Below are 15210 nucleotides of genomic sequence, written 5' to 3'. Positions count from 1 at the left end.
CGAACATAGAAGTTTGAATAACGCAGCAAAAGCAAGATAAAATAATTATTGATGTAGTCAAAATCACTAAAACAATAAAAAATATGAAGTCTTACCTCATGTGAAGCTTCGGAAACATCGATTTCGTGTTTCATTCGTTAAAAATAATTTTTTTCAATCAACATGTTTGTAGTTATTTGATACTTGAAGAAAATAAATAATACATTAAAAGTGATCTAGGGTGTAATTAGAAAATTTTTATTTTTTTTAAACATAATAAGGTCAAAATTGTCATTGTATAGTAGGGTAAATAAATCATTTAATATTAATTTTTAATGTAGGGTGTATTCAACATTTTGTGGGGTGCTAATATAAAAAATCTTTATTTACCCTACTATGTAATGACAATTTTAACCTTATTAGGTTTACAAAAAAAAAAAAAATTTCTAAATACAGCTTAGATCACTTTTAATGTATTATTTATCTTATTCAAGTATCAAAATCCCTCTAACCAATGAAACTACAAACATGTTGATTGAGAAAAATTATTTTTGACAAATGAAACACGAAATCGATGTTTTGGAAGCTTCACATGAGGTAAGACTTCGTATTTTTTTTTATTGTTTTAGTGATTTTGACGACATTGATAATTATTCAATATAACTTTTGCTGCGTTATTCAAGCTTCTATGTTCGTATTCATCTTTTAGAGATCACATAGATTACATGAAGAATTAAACACCTAAAATTACCACAAAATATTAAAAACATACAACATAAGTTTTAATGGTGGAATTGAAAACAACTCACATATGCTCTAAATCCCAGGTGGCATCTTTTGTCAAAATTCCAGTCGGTATTTTTTGTCCAAATTAATTACTTTATAAGATTTAAGAAATGTGGGGTGTATAGAAAAGATGGGGTGCATGTAGAAAATGTAAGATGTAAATTTAGAATGTGAGGTGTGAGGATATTATAAGTAAGTATATGATGTGTATTAAGATAAATTTTCATTGAAAAAACAAATGTGGGATCTATTTAGTACGTGAGGTTTATTTAATAAATAATTATGGAATGTTATTATAATAAGCCGTAAATAAATTATTTAATATTAAACTTTAATATGAAGTGCATTTAACATTACTTGGAATGCTAATATAAAAGCCTTTCTAATTTCTATAATCCTGCCTTTCAATTCATGGAAAGAGAGCGCAATCTCTAAAAAACTGTGAAAACCAAAGGCAGTTTAGAGAGAGAAAGCTAGAGAGAAAGACTGCCGAGGGTTTTCTGTTTGATTATGGTGATTTAGCCGCCCTGCAGCGCCTGAGCGACAGAAGGCGAAGAACCCTAATTGCTGAGGGGGATACGTATAATTTGAGAAGGGGCTCATCGGAATCGAGGGTGAATTTTTTCATTGATGCTCTTCGGCGGTGGAGCTGATGGTTGGAAATGGATCGTGTTCGCGGAGGCTAGCGCCGGCGGCGGCGGCGGCGGTGGTGGGGGGAGAAGCGGTTCGCTCATTGGCGGCGGCGTCGGTGGCGGAAGCGGCTTCTGGTCTTGGACTGCTTCCTCCAATGTCGGCTTAGCCGTCGCCGTCACGGCCATGGCCGGTATCGCCTTGGCCGCCACAGTCGTCTACTCTCGTAGGTAAAGCAAACAAACAAAAATTCCCAAAGAATTTACTGAATCGAAATCGAAATCCCTAGATTCGTTGTGAGTGCAAAACCCTAGATTCTTCAATAGCTTGACAGATTGATAGGTAGACAAAAAACACACAAAGATGATTACGCATCAGAAACAACCATTAATGAAAGCCCTACGGCGGATTCACACTTCTTCTAATCCACCTCCACCGTCGTCAAATTCCACATCTTCACCGTCGTCGTCATCGTGGATTCATCTACGATCGGTTTTGTTAGTCGTTGCTTCCTCGTCTTCCTCACCAGTTTCCACTGATCGGTGAGTTTTCACTGTTCCTGTTCTTGCCCCATATTTCTATCCCTTAAATTTGGTCCCTTTCAGTCTACTTGGTTACTTAGAAATTGTATGAATAGGAAGAAAAGCTGGGATTTTTCTGTTTCATTTCACATTTTTTTAAGCACCAAAGGTGGGGTTTTTCTCATCTTTTATAAATTTGATATGTAATCCAGTTGATTCTTATGTTGCGGAAACTGTCCTGTTCAAGTACTTATTCCCTAGTCTTCCTTTACTACTCTCCTGTAGGATTCGGATTCTGAATATTGTTTCCATGCATTAGATGTGGAACGTCGGAAATGAAATTGGGTTCGATTAGGCTTTTTGTGTCACAAATTTAGAGGTCCAGTTCTTCTGTTGCCTCTGATTCATTGAAAGAAGAATCTTCTTTGTGCGTTTCGTGTTTAGTCATAAACCTTGCACTGTCCATCAAAATTATTCTCTCTACTTCGGTGGCAATAGGTCTGTTTGTCCTTTCGTAGTTGACCTTATTTTTTTTAGGTGATTTGCACATTGTTCTTTCTTGATATCTTCGTTTGTCTTTTGTATACCACTTTGATTTTTAGTTATGTTTGTTTTACTTATGCTTCCCGCGGTGAAATCTGATCACTTGTATTTGTCTCTTTCTTCAGGGGCAGTCTTAAATCACCTTGGTCCCGTAGGAGAAAAAAGCACGCCCTTCTACCAAAACAATGGAAAAGTTTATTTACACCAGATGGGAAACTCACTGATGGTGGTCTCAAATTTTTGAAGAAAGTTCGCAGTGGAGTATGTTATTGACTTTTGTCAGACCTATCTTCTATTTTAATTGTGTTAGTTGTTGACTTTTTTTTTATCAATGTATGTTTTACAGCTGTTGGATATTAATCACTTACTTTCTCATGCAGGGTGTTGATCCAAGTATTCGAGCTGAAGTGTGGCCGTTTCTTCTTGGAATGTGAGTATTTTCTTCTCTATGCGATTGCTTTAATGCTTCAAGTTGTGTATCTGTTATATGTAAATTAGTTAGTGTATGATTTCAAACTTGTTGCAGTGATGACTGTTTGGTTGCCTGGTCCTGGGGAATGCTTGGTCCAGGGAGCCTTGCAGGTCTCAGCTATGAATTATGATGAATTTTTTATCTACCCAGATGTACTTTGTCTTTTCTGGAGTGTCTCTATACTGTGTTTTCTGAGTGCTTTGAATACATTCACGCATTGTTTGATTTTTCCTTGGGTCTTTATGTACTTCCTCTGTGATTTTCCTAGCGCCTAAGATTTGGTACAATGAGGAGGGATGAAAAACCTCAATGTGTTTGTTTTAAGTTCCAATAGTTATTTAAGCCTGGACCCTCATGCATGGTACTTTCTGTTTTTATGGATGTTTAAGTCGTGATTAACATGAGAACCTGCATCTGGGTGCATGGTGTTAAATTATGATAAGGAACTTGTATTTGTATATGTAGTTTCTTTTTCATTATTTATCCAGCCCAATTTGCTTTCTGGAGGCGAAGGTTGGACCTTTGATTCTAGTATGGCATAATGAAATATGGAACCTAATCTCAGTTGCCTTGTAGTCTCACAAGAAAAATGAACTTATAAAATGCTTTTTTTCCCTTTTTTGGATGCTGAAAAAAATTTACCTTGTATTTTGGTACTGGCTGATTTAACATTGATTTGTTCTTTCTCAACAGCTATGATGTGAACAGTTCCAAGGAAGAAAGAGACTCTGTAAAAAACCAGAAAAGGTATTGTCTTTCAGTTCTTTGCCCTCTTCCAGTACGTAAATTTCATATGGCATATTCCTTGTCACGGTTCCCTATCTCTCTCATTTGCTTTATATGTGCATGTTCTTCTTCTTCTTCTTCTTCTTCTTCTTCTTCTTCTTCTTCAAGGTGTTCACACTTTCTTAATCACTTGCAATGCAGAAAAGAATATGAAAACTTGCGGAGACAGTGTCGCAGAATTTTAACACAAAGTGATAAGAGCTCGAAGTTGAAGGAAACTTCTGGTAACAGTAGCACTGAGAGCAGCGGGGATTTCAGTCAAGTTTTAGATTCTTCTGACCAAGGGGATGTTACAAGTGCCAGGAGGTACATTTCAACTGAGGGAGGAGACCAATTACCCAAGGATTCAGATAACCCTGTAGGCAATCAAGCTGTTCAGACTTCTGAATCACTTGAAGGAGATGGTGAGAAAAGTGGAGTCACCTGTGACGATCCTTATGCTGCCGATACGGAATCAACTTATTCTGATTCCTCTGAAGAAACTGATATCACTCGGCCATTACTATCCACTGATGTTACTGAGGAAAACTATGTTGATGACAAGCCTAAGGAGAGCTCCTCTCTCTCCAATATTGAAAACAAGCCCAAAGTCCACTCAGCAGAAGATTTTGCTACATGGCAGAGGATCATCCGCCTTGATGCCGTTCGCGCAAATGATGAATGGATTATTTACTCACCATCACAGGCTGATGTGTCAGAGATGAAGGCACAAAGACTAGCTGAAAGTGTCGGGTTGAAGGATTATGATCACTTGGAGCCATGCAGGATTTTTCATGCCTCTCGCCTGGTTGGAATCCTGGAAGCCTATGCCATGTATGATCCTGAGATTGGGTACTGCCAAGGGATGAGTGATCTACTCTCTCCTATTATCTCAGTGCTGGAAGAGGACCATGAAGCCTTCTGGTGCTTTGTGGGTTTTATGAAAAAGGCACGGCATAATTTCCGACTGGATGAGGCAGGAATCCGGAGGCAACTTGGCCTTGTTTCGAAGATTATCAAGTGCAAAGATGTTCCTCTTTACAGACACCTGGAGAAGCTTCAAGCGGAGGATTGCTTTTTTGTGTACAGAATGGTGGTGGTTCTCTTCAGGAGAGAGTTGAGCTTTGAGGATACACTTTGCCTCTGGGAGGTAATGTGGGCAGATCAGGCTGCAATCAGGGCAGGTATTGCCAAGTCTGCTTGGGGAAGGATTAGGCAGAGAGCCCCTCCTACTGATGATCTCTTGCTCTATGCAATAGCGGCGTCTGTGCTACAAAGAAGGAAGACTATCATAGAGAAGTACAGCAGCATGGAAGAGATCATGAGGGAGTGCAACAGCATGACGGGCCGTCTGGATGTGTGGAAGCTTTTAGATGATGCCCATGACTTGGTGGTGACCCTTCATGACAAGGTTTAGAAACACCCAAAGCTAATGCTAGACTTTGATCTTTTGATATCTCTCTCACCCGCCCTCCGATTCTCCTTTTCGTTATTTTTTTTATATTTGTTGTTGCACCTGGTGGGGATCCCTTTGAAAGCAAGGGATCTTCGGGATGAGTTTCACACTTGCTTGAAACAAGCATCTGATAGGCAAATTCTGTATTGGAGTAAATTATGGGATTTATATATATAAAATGTATTGCTCGCACTCTGTTGCCCTTCAGAGTGACTGGCAGCAATTCAGAATTAGTAAATTCAGATCAACAACCTTACTTTGATTTATGAACGAACTTTCTTCTTGAGTAAATTGTGTTTTGGTGGCAGTGGTTGACAATCAGATGGTAGCGAGTAATGGAGTTACAATCTGACCCCGGTTGTATATTTCGTTGCATCTTTCTCGTCACGCATTGACATATAGACACAATAGAAACAATCGGTTAGAAGGCAGATTCTCTTTGAGGTAAGATGTTTCGTCAAATTCAAATCTTACCATTGGTATCTGATTCATGCAAGGCTGTGGGTGTTACCCTCTTATACCACTCATAATTCAGTCCAATTTTGCAATGCTATAGCCTTGCAGTCGTCAAAAAAATCCATAGATACGTTAGATGCTTCAAACTCAGAGTTTATGGCTTGTTCGGAGGAAACTTTTAGTATGGCATAACTTACTGGAGGACTTATCTGAAATGGAGATGCTATGTGCGAAAGTTGACATACATGGTTACACGTGACGTGATGGGTTTGACATGCCACCTTGACATTCTTGTTTCCAGTAAGTCTCCTCCCATTCGTAGGAAGCCCTCGAACGGTGGTACTATTCACACATACAATTTTATTTTTCTTACTTTCTCAATTTCAGACTGTTAGAATGAATGAATTGAAGATAATTAAAAAAAAAATTTAATCCGAATTAATTAAAGATGATTTCAGAACAAAAATTAGTAGAAATGTGTGGAAGACAGAATAGGATGTGTGAACAACACTCTCTAATTTATAATCTATTCGATTTAAATACCATTTAGCCATTAAGATGTATGGTTGAATTTTTTTTTTTTTTTTCTGATTTGAAAGAGTGATCCGAAGAAAACGTTGCAACTTGCCAAAATACAAATTTTTACTGTGTTATGAGTTGGTTACTTCAATTTAACTCCTCCGGGATCCGTACGGCCGCTTAATTTTTACTTTGCTCAAAGTCTGACTTTGAACAACGGATCTCTCTCTCTCTCTACGACCTCTCTGTAACTTTACAGTCGGATCATTCTTCCAAATCCGAGCCCTCCTCCGATCTCCCACAATGTCCACCACCACCGAACAACTGCACGTCCAGAACGGACTCGTACCAGATCCGACAACAAATCCCAAACCCGAATCCGAATCAGAGCCTGAACTCGAAGCTGAACCAGCACCAGCGCCGGAGCCCGAAATGCAACCGGAACCGGTGCCTGAACCGGAAGCTAAACCCGAACCAGTGCCGGAGGCCGAAGCTAGTCCGGAACCTCTACCCGAACACGAACCGGTGGTGGCCGATGCCGCGGATCCGAAGGTGAACGAAGTGGTCGAAGCCTCGATCCAATCACACAGCCCAGGAGATGCGCATCCGGAGCTGAAGAAAGACGAAGGAAGCCGTACATTCACGATGAGAGACCTGCTTAGTGGCTTGAAAAATGACCAATCAAACGACGTCGTTAATGGTTCCAGCTCCCCTTACAGTTACAGGTCTGCATTCCTTAATTTGAATTTTAAATTTTGATTCTTTTGGCCGTGTAATTGTGCAAAATTCTGTTTGTTGTGCTTGAATTTCGTTCAATGTGGAGAATTAGTTCAATTCATGATCTTTTTCTGCAATTCCCACTTTCGGGTTTTCGAATACTGGAATTCACATGAAGGAGGATAGATATTTGAACTTTGAATTGTTATGGTGGATTAGCATGTCTCTATTTCGACGAAATTAATCAGTTTTAGTTGTGGATCAAATTATTAGTGAATGGAATTTGTGTTAGGGGCGGTAAAAATGTAAGTTTTGTATGGTCATTGTAATGGGTTAATAATGAAAATTGGAACATTAAATTGGGTAGCTCGATTTACATGTCTCTGCTTTTGACGAAAATAATCAGTTTTAATTATGGATGGTCATTGTAGTTGATCACCTTTATACTGTATTTGCCAATTTCTGGGTTTGAATTGCATCAGTGAAGAAAGCCCACAGGAGCAACACTCAGAGCAGAACAATGCTGCAATGGAGTTGATCAACAGTGTTACTGGTACCGATGATGACGGTCGGTCTCGCCAACGGGTTCTTACTTTTGCTGCTAAGAGGTATTGTATTATTTGTCTTTCCTTCTTACTTGTCAGCTCGTAGGTAATAGTATAATCCTATATTTTAGTACTGATACAAAGTTTAAGTTGTTTGCAACGTGCATGGTCATACTTCTCTTTTCTTATATTTCTTTTCAGAACCATGCGAAGTTTGCAACCTCATAATGTCTTTAGGGTGTTGCTTTCCTGGAATTCTTATTTATACTTAAATTTTGTAGGTATGCTAGTACAATAGAGAGAAATCCAGATGATTATGACGCACTTTACAATTGGGCGCTGGTTCTTCAGGTTTGCGATATGGTCCTGTTTGATATTTGGTTGCATTTAATTATCGTTTCTGCTTATCAAATTTCAACCAGATGGCTTTCTCTGATATTAACTATTTCTTAGCAATGCAACTGTGAGAATGGTTTTAGTTTATATGGGTTTCGAGGCACCTGGTAGTAAAGAATAATGCACTGAAACTTTGTCTAACCCTATGTGTTTTCTACACTAAATAACCCATTCTACATTAGCCAACGTTTTCCAACTCCCTATAGTCTATACATTAGTCAATATTTTCCACTTGGGTCAGATGCGTGGTATGAAAAAAGCTATAAGTACCTTCATTATGTTAGCTCTTTCCTCCAGTTATGCACCTTTTGATGTTTCAGCTTCTTTATAAATGCTTACACATAACGTGAACTGTCACTTGAATATTTTTTTTAAGGACATTTTGTCTTGCTCTTAGGTGCACCAGTGTCAATTCAATTTACTATCTAAATGATCCTCATTTGGAACGCAGGAAAGTGCAGATAATGTTAGTCCAGATTCTACTAATCCTTCTAAGGATGCTTTGCTTGAGGAGGCTTGCAGAAAGTATGATGAGGCTACCCGTCTGTGCCCAACACTTCATGATGTATGTTTACATATCCTTTTCCAATATAATATCATCAAATAGCTAGTGAAATTAGTAATCTTGAAAGTGCTATGATAGGGCACTTCACAAGCTGTCTATATGTTTGTTGATGATCTTTCTATAATTTCTGATTAATTATCTCACTTGTGTGTTCTTCTCAAAAAAAAAAAAAAAAAAAAAAAAAAAAAATCTCACTTGTGTGAGAGTGAAAATAATGTGTGATTATTACTTGCCAGGCTTTCTATAATTGGGCTATTGCTATCTCTGATCGGGCAAAAATGCGTGGTCGTACAAAGGAAGCTGAAGAACTATGGAAGCAGGTTAGACCATAATTTGAGGGCTTCAGCCTTGCAAGATAGAATTTTCTTTCTTTTTTCTGTGTCTTAACTCTTAAGAAAAGTTGCTGCTCGTGTTAATTTCTCCTTCATCTGCTGTTGTGGCAGCCTTACACTTGGCAGCTGTATTCTGACACTTGGAAGCTGGATATGACTTTAATATTCAAAATATAATAGCATAGAAACATGAGCGATTGCTGCTTTTTAGTTTTATTCTTTTTTTTTTAAAAAAAAGGCCTTAGGACTAGGTGATCTTTTGGAGGTTTTAGGAAATTAGGAGTTTGCTTCGTAAATCAATTTTACTTCTCCTTAGATGTGGTGGTGCTGGCATCAAGTGGCGATAGCCTTTATTTATTTCTTGTCAAATCATAACCAATTTGATTTTTAATTCCTAAAGAAAAACATAGTCGAATAAATGAAGTGATTTTTACCACCCCTTGATTTGATTTGCAGGCTACAAAAAATTATGAAAAAGCAGTGTTGCTTAACTGGAACAGTCCCCAGGTATGACTCAAGAAATTGTTGTATTAGGCTTATTCCTGTTTCTTATGATATTTTACAAAAACCAACGTTATATACAGTTATTTAAAGAGAAACAGATTATGAAACCTTCTGACTTGATGAAGGGAAAAATGTACTTATTTGCGTTGTCTCCTTTGTTTCCTAGCACTAAATCCATGTCATATATTTCAGGCACTTAACAACTGGGGGCTTGCTCTGCAGGTATCTTAAATTGCATTAGTATTTGACTTTGATTTAACTTATTTTAGAAGAAATAATATCTTTTTGAATTTTCTCCTTGCTCGGCATATATATGTTACATGTCATCAACTCCAAATTGATTTTTTTTTATAAAACAATTATACAATTTAGGAACTCAGCGCAATTGTTCCTGCACGAGAAAAGCAAACAATTGTAAGATCTGCAATAAGTAAGGTACCAAATAATAAATTTTTGGAGATATCAGAATGATTGAATGAATGTGGATGGGAAACCAGAAACTTATTTTCATCTTTGAAGTGTTTGTTTCTCATTTATACTGTCATGACTTGTGTCACTTTCTTCTGGTGCAGTTCCGTGCAGCTATCCAGCTGCAGTTTGATTTCCATAGAGCAATTTACAACCTTGGAACTGTATTGGTTAGTTTGTTACTTATCTTAATAATTTAGGATAATATGGGATTCCATTCATAATTTAAATGGATTCTCGGTTTCCTCTATAGTGGATCAAGAAACCACTGGTTCTCTTATTTACTAGTCCCCTGAAACTTGAATTACCAAAACTTGGTTTTTTCTTACTTGCAGTATGGATTAGCTGAGGACACACTAAGAACTGGGGGATCTGGACATCCCAAAGAAGTTTCACCTAATGAGTTGTATAGTCAATCGGCTATCTACATTGCAGCTGCACATGCTTTGAAACCAAATTACAATGTAAGGTTCCCATTGTTTTCTTTCTCTATCAATTTGATTTGATATTTATTTGGAGAAAAGGACAACACTTAGTGAGAGAGACATAAAATTTACTTGGTTTTATTTTTCCTTCTAGGTTGAAGGATATTCATTTTGATTTGTGTATGCTAAGTTTTTGTGTGATTAATTATTTACAGGTTTACAGTAGTGCCTTGCGGCTGGTGCGATCGATGGTAAGAACTAATACCAATTTCAATAAACCCCTTAGGCTTCTGTATAAATACTTTTGGTCAGTTATGAGATTGGGTCTCTACCGGTTCTCCATTGTGAAGTGGTCCTTATGACAGGACCGTACATGATGTGCGTTCTTGATTATTCCATCATCTTCAAGACTTAAATCTCCCAAATCTTTCAGTGGTCATACCTTGATGTCTGCTTAATCTAGTTGGTTGAGATATTTTTTTTTTGGTTTGCTTACATGACGATTTCTAATCTTTACAGCTTCCTTTACCATATCTTAAAGTTGGATATCTTACTGCACCACCAGCGGGAAAACCAATTGCACCTCATAGTGATTGGAAACGATCGGAGTTTATTTTGAATAATGAAGGGCTTCAACAGGTAATCTTTATCATTTTCTAGTGTATATTAAGCGAAGAAAAATCATCTGCTCATTCAATTACTGAATTAGTTGTAGTAACTTTCCTTGCTTGTGCCACAAGTGTATTCTTTATCTATTTGTTACTTATTTGTGTTCTTTCTGTTCATCTACCTCCTTTCAGCAGGTTAGCAAAAGTGAGGCAAAGAATGTACCCCAAGGCATCTCAGGCAGATCAGTAGAAGCAGCTATAAAAGTTGAGGTTCCAGATATCGTTTCTGTTTCAGCATGTGGTGATCTGACTTTACCACCTGGTGCAGGCCTTTGCATTGATACAATTCATGGACCCGTCTATCTGGTAAGGAATGCCCTTCGTAACAGATAAAATTCTTTATATGAAGAGAAGTTCTTTTGTTCTTTGTGGTGGCTACAAATCATAGAATGTTTTCGACCGTATATATATATAAAGTGAACTAAAAACATTGCATATGTATATGAAAAACTGATTCTAATGCGAATGTCCAACCTCCAGGTTGCTGATTCATGGGAATTCCTTGATGGATGGCTTGATGCAATCCGTCTAGTTTATACCATCTATGCTCGGGGTAAGAGTGATGTTCTGGCAGGTATAGTAACAGGCTGATTTAATGTAGTTTTTATTTTTCTTTTAATGTATGATCAGTTCCTTGATTTTGTTTCGAGTGATGTATAATTTTCCGATTGAGAATGACTTGTTTGAATAAACTCTGTAAATTACGCATTTTTTGACACAACCAATACAATTTTCCTTTGCATAGTCAGATTTCACTCTGTTGAACCAGTTTTTGCATCTCTTCTTAAGTTTTACCTCGGATTCCTTCGGTTTTCGGTGACAAGATGAAATTTTTATTGTGTAAGATCGGATACAACTTGCTACCATTCTTCCCTATACTAAATATTAATTGCTATGATGTGCCCTTTAGTTTTTTTACCCATTTCTCACTAACCACACATATATGTATTTATAAAGCCTTTTCAACCTAGGAACCCAAAAATTTCATGCACATTGGAGGTTTTACTTTGGCCAGAGCAAGAACCGATGCAGGAAGAGTCCACAACCCTTCCCCACAAATCAACCCGGAAGCAACTGCCGGAACCATCAGCACAGCCTTCTTGCTGTTAATCTTGTGCCATACAAACACAATCAGACTCCCTAAGCACATGTCTATGGCAAAGTATGCCCCGACGAGAAATGGAACGCCCATGACCATCGGAAGTGGCATCCATTTTCCGATCTTCGGTGAAAAATCTCTGACTATGTTGACTAGCACCGCGAAAGCAAAAAAGCTGTAGCAGAGCTGGAGGCAATGCTGAGGCAGCGCCGAGAATCCTTGCACGCTTAGGATCGCCATGTTTCTGTAGATCAAGGCGTAAGGAGCCTTGAATTCTCCGTGCGGGTTTCCCACATCGAACGCCTTGTAGAATAGGAAGAAGCTGAGAGGAGCTGTCACACAGCCTAGTGCAGTGCCAAGGGCTTGGCTCACAAACATTGCCCTGGGAGAGGTGAAGGTTAGATGGGCTGTCTTGAGATCTTGCATCAGAATACATGCCACGGAGACGACCGATTTGATGAGCCCGCAGCCCGCAAGCCCCGCCACCACACCATGCTCTTTTCCCGTCATTGCTGCCAGCACAAAGAGGGCAACTTTTCCATAGTTGTAGGACATGTTTAGATCGGTTAGACCAGCTCCATAAGCATTGCAGAACGCAAGAGATGGAGCAAGCAGGTAGGCTACTATAACATAATACCATTTGAGCTCCGGGAACATCATCGGGATTGTGATTACGGCAATGATGGAAAAGACAACGTATCCGGTGACTGCAACCCACGTAGGGATGTTTTCGCTGAGGAAGATTTCGTTTTGTTTTTTTTCGATCGGCTTCACCTTGCCCTCGACATCTGCAGGGAGAAGAAGCTGATTAGCAAAACTTTTAAGTAAAACAACACAGCAGCATGAAACAAAAGGAAATTCAGAGGCTGATTTTATTACCCAATTGGAGATTCTTGTTTTTCAATCTGACATAAATATTAATAATGGTGCAAACCAGAATCTTGACGAAATTGTAAAGACCGTCACCAAGTATTAGGGCAACTGCGAGAAAAACCTTGTAACCGTACAAACTCTTCATGTCGTTTTCGTCTAAACTCTCCGGGAACCAATGTCCTTTACGCCGGCCTATGAGCGGCCACAGTACACCGAAAGAGATCACAGACCCGAAAAGTAAGGACAGGTTTACTAGATGTGAACATATCATGCCTGCTCCTACGAAGGTCATGTTGAAATCGAAGTAGAACCTGCAGCAGATAGCAGCAAATTGTGAAGGATCACTAACAGCAAGCAGAAGCAGGGAGAAACAAATGAGTGATCGATTTTTTGTACGTATTTTTCCAAGCTTGCAATCCGAACGTGGGGAATTGTGAGAATCCACATTCTGCTCTAGCACTGTAAAACCACTTGAAGAATCCCCACAGGAAGCTGACAGAAAAATACTTCATGAAGCCATGTATTTGCTTCCTGCAAATGATCATAACTTGGGTTGAGTTTTGCTTCTAATAGGGCTTTTTAAGAGCAGATGTGGCGCAACTACATTGGTTAGAAAGGATCTGCTCTCCCATATGCACCGAGTTTTAATATCGTTTCTATTAAAAAAAAAAAAACATATATGGCTTTCAAAGGACAGATAAAGAGAAGTGTTGGCAGATGTTTACTTAGCCATTTTATCTCCCTGAGTATGGAAGCCATTGATGAGAACCGCAGTTGCCAAACCACTTGGATAAGTCAACTTCAAGTCAACTATCATAATCTGTGAATAAACAAAAAATCCATATAAAAATCTACTTAAAAGGAAAATGAAAACATATTCATCTCCTCGAAGTCTTCAGTCAAACAAGTAACTGAAGACGGCAAGAAGCTTACAGCTCAAGTGATTAACATTATTTATCCTGAGCCAGAGATCTTGAGTTCAAATCCTCAAGTGATTAACATCAGTTAACCTAACCCAAAGGTTCCTGAGTTTGAATCTTCAGAATATCGCTCGTATAATAACGAGATTCAAAAAAAAAACACAAAGACCATACAATCAGTACCTTTCTTAGAGGAATCAAGACAAAAAGGCCAACAAAACAGACAAGAAAAAGGAAGCCAGTCATCCAACCAAGCCCAGGCTCCTTAACAGCAGTTGCAGGGTTTCCTTCTGTGTTCACACCTGACAGCAGATATGTCTTCCTGTTTAATCCCAACAAATAAGACGCAAATCCACCTGTTTAACAAAACAATGTATAAAGTTATATAATGTTTAAGAAACATTAATTTACAAATTAATATAACATACAAGGAAACTTAAAAGTACCTCCCACAGCAATACTATAACAAGCAACTGCACAAGTCTGAATCATAGTATTCTCCTGCCGAGTGAAGGGTTTCGAATTAAATCCTGCCTTCTTGAGCAGGTTTGTCCACGTTCGGATGAACACGAACGCGAGGAGAGCAGCAGAGACATTGAGATGAGGAACAATCCCAGTTGTGAGGTTTAGCTTCATAGCTATCACACTGTACGCCATTCCAATCACTATGCTTGCAACGACTCCTCGGAATGTTAGCTGCTGTGTCCATGGAAGAATTGTCCCAACCGGCCCCTCGGATTGAACTATTGTCTCTTCTTCCATGTCATCCCTCTCTATCTCCTTCTTCTCCCTTGCTTCCAGCTCCATGTTCATGGCTTCAAAGTCCTGTTGCTTGTTTGTCAGGCTATGGGAACAAAAAGAGAGTTTCAAAGGGAATCCATGCATGAAATTACCTTTTTTTTTTTTAATGAATAGAAAGAAGAGGATGCAACACGAGAACTTCTTAAGAGATCACTCATGCATGAACGTACCCTTGAGTAGTTTTATTTTAGTCCTCTCTTTTTCCGATCCTCGAGCTCAAGACTAGACTAGCTTGGCTATGAAATTACATAATCTTGAAAAGTGGATGAAAATATTTGGTGCTGCCTATTGCAGTGAACTAGACAGAGAGAAAAAGGATGCTTCCTTGATATATAGCCCACAAAGTGCAGAAATTAGTACTTGGACGGATCTATCCTCGTCATTTCTCTGCTCACAAGCCTACAAATTCCAAAACCACATGAATATATCTTATCACTAGAAATTTCAGACTTGGTAGAAATATCTAGGGCTATAAAATTTTCCCGAAAAAGTCCCGAACCAAAAAAATCCCAATCCCATATTGACAAATTCGTCAACCGATAATACCAAAATTTTTGGGATCAATACCAAATTGATCCCGAACCTTTTGGTACAGGAATTGAGATTACATATTCAATAGTTCGAGAATCTCAAACCAAACCAATATATATATATATATTTATTTATTTTGGTTGCATGCATGTTGAATGTTGAATTTAAGTAGTCTGATAATAAACTAATTAGAAATAGAAGTATGAAATTAAGTACTTTGGAACATCAATTTGACTTTG

At 38.4% G+C, this 15210-nt stretch overlaps 3 protein-coding genes across 6 annotated transcripts; 2 read left to right on the top strand and 1 right to left on the bottom strand.

The window, feature by feature from the left end:
• Positions 1-1160: 1160 nt before the first annotated feature.
• On the top strand, positions 1161-5382 carry LOC103950125 (rab GTPase-activating protein 22). Of its 2 annotated transcripts, none has more exons than XM_009361273.3 (5): positions 1161-1625; positions 2585-2720; positions 2840-2889; positions 3625-3678; positions 3859-5382. In XM_009361273.3, exons 1-5 carry the CDS (start codon positions 1396-1398, stop codon positions 5111-5113), a joined length of 1725 nt encoding a protein of 574 aa, XP_009359548.2. In that variant the 5' UTR covers positions 1161-1395; the 3' UTR covers positions 5114-5382. The 2 variants fall into 2 exon arrangements, with proteins under 2 accessions (XP_009359548.2, XP_009359547.2); XM_009361272.3 differs by having other exon boundaries at positions 1482-1937.
• A 1301-nt stretch (positions 5383-6683) lies between these two features.
• LOC103950128 (protein HLB1) lies at positions 6684-11495 on the top strand. Its single transcript, XM_009361284.3, has 14 exons — positions 6684-6852; positions 7327-7452; positions 7671-7740; positions 8237-8350; positions 8587-8670; positions 9139-9189; positions 9379-9408; positions 9559-9621; positions 9759-9824; positions 9990-10118; positions 10295-10330; positions 10599-10718; positions 10883-11053; positions 11228-11495. Exons 1-14 carry the CDS (start codon positions 6773-6775, stop codon positions 11336-11338), a joined length of 1251 nt encoding a protein of 416 aa, XP_009359559.2. The 5' UTR covers positions 6684-6772; the 3' UTR covers positions 11339-11495.
• A 62-nt stretch (positions 11496-11557) lies between these two features.
• LOC103950127 (metal-nicotianamine transporter YSL1) lies at positions 11558-14861 on the bottom strand. Of its 3 annotated transcripts, none has more exons than XM_048566638.1 (7): positions 14611-14861; positions 14086-14483; positions 13823-13995; positions 13445-13539; positions 13116-13250; positions 12726-13030; positions 11558-12634 (listed from the first exon to the last, which is right to left on the bottom strand). In XM_048566638.1, the coding sequence occupies exons 2-7, from the start codon at positions 14450-14452 to the stop codon at positions 11715-11717; spliced, it is 1995 nt and encodes a 664-aa protein (XP_048422595.1). In that variant the 5' UTR covers positions 14453-14483; positions 14611-14861; the 3' UTR covers positions 11558-11714. The 3 variants fall into 3 exon arrangements, with proteins under 3 accessions (XP_048422595.1, XP_048422596.1, XP_048422594.1); XM_048566639.1 differs by having other exon boundaries at positions 14086-14464; XM_048566637.1 differs by having other exon boundaries at positions 14086-14464; positions 14533-14674.
• Between the last annotated feature and the right edge of the window lie 349 nt (positions 14862-15210).

This window comes from the organism of the source record quoted next, unplaced genomic scaffold (genome assembly GCF_019419815.1).
Source record: "Pyrus x bretschneideri cultivar Hongxiangsu unplaced genomic scaffold, Pyrus_bretschneideri_v1 Contig42, whole genome shotgun sequence".
Classification (NCBI taxonomy): Eukaryota; Viridiplantae; Streptophyta; class Magnoliopsida; order Rosales; family Rosaceae; genus Pyrus; species Pyrus x bretschneideri.
The sequence above is the reverse complement of the archived record's forward strand: the minus strand, read 5'-3'. Positions and strand labels throughout refer to the sequence as shown.

What these genes read in the sequence shown, in the direction of transcription:
- LOC103950125 (XM_009361273.3), top strand. Translation starts at nt 1,396, where the DNA reads ATGCTCTTCGGCGGTGGAGCTGATGGTTGGAAATGGATCGTGTTCGCG. An exon ending in ACAGTCGTCTACTCTCGTAG is followed by an intron (nt 1,626 to 2,584) that starts GTAAAGCAAACA and finishes CTCTTTCTTCAG; the next exon opens with GGGCAGTCTTAAATCACCTT. An exon ending in TGAAGAAAGTTCGCAGTGGA is followed by an intron (nt 2,721 to 2,839) that starts GTATGTTATTGA and finishes TTTCTCATGCAG; the next exon opens with GGTGTTGATCCAAGTATTCG.
- LOC103950128 (XM_009361284.3), top strand. Translation starts at nt 6,773, where the DNA reads ATGAGAGACCTGCTTAGTGGCTTGAAAAATGACCAATCAAACGACGTC. An exon ending in CTGAAGAACTATGGAAGCAG is followed by an intron (nt 8,671 to 9,138) that starts GTTAGACCATAA and finishes TTTGATTTGCAG; the next exon opens with GCTACAAAAAATTATGAAAA. An exon ending in ACTGGGGGCTTGCTCTGCAG is followed by an intron (nt 9,409 to 9,558) that starts GTATCTTAAATT and finishes TATACAATTTAG; the next exon opens with GAACTCAGCGCAATTGTTCC.
- LOC103950127 (XM_048566637.1), bottom strand. Translation starts at nt 14,598, where the DNA reads ATGAGTGATCTCTTAAGAAGTTCTCGTGTTGCATCCTCTTCTTTCTAT. An exon ending in TTATAGTATTGCTGTGGGAG is followed by an intron (nt 13,996 to 14,085) that starts GTACTTTTAAGT and finishes TTTGTTAAACAG; the next exon opens with GTGGATTTGCGTCTTATTTG. An exon ending in CAGGGAGATAAAATGGCTAA is followed by an intron (nt 13,251 to 13,444) that starts GTAAACATCTGC and finishes GATCATTTGCAG; the next exon opens with GAAGCAAATACATGGCTTCA.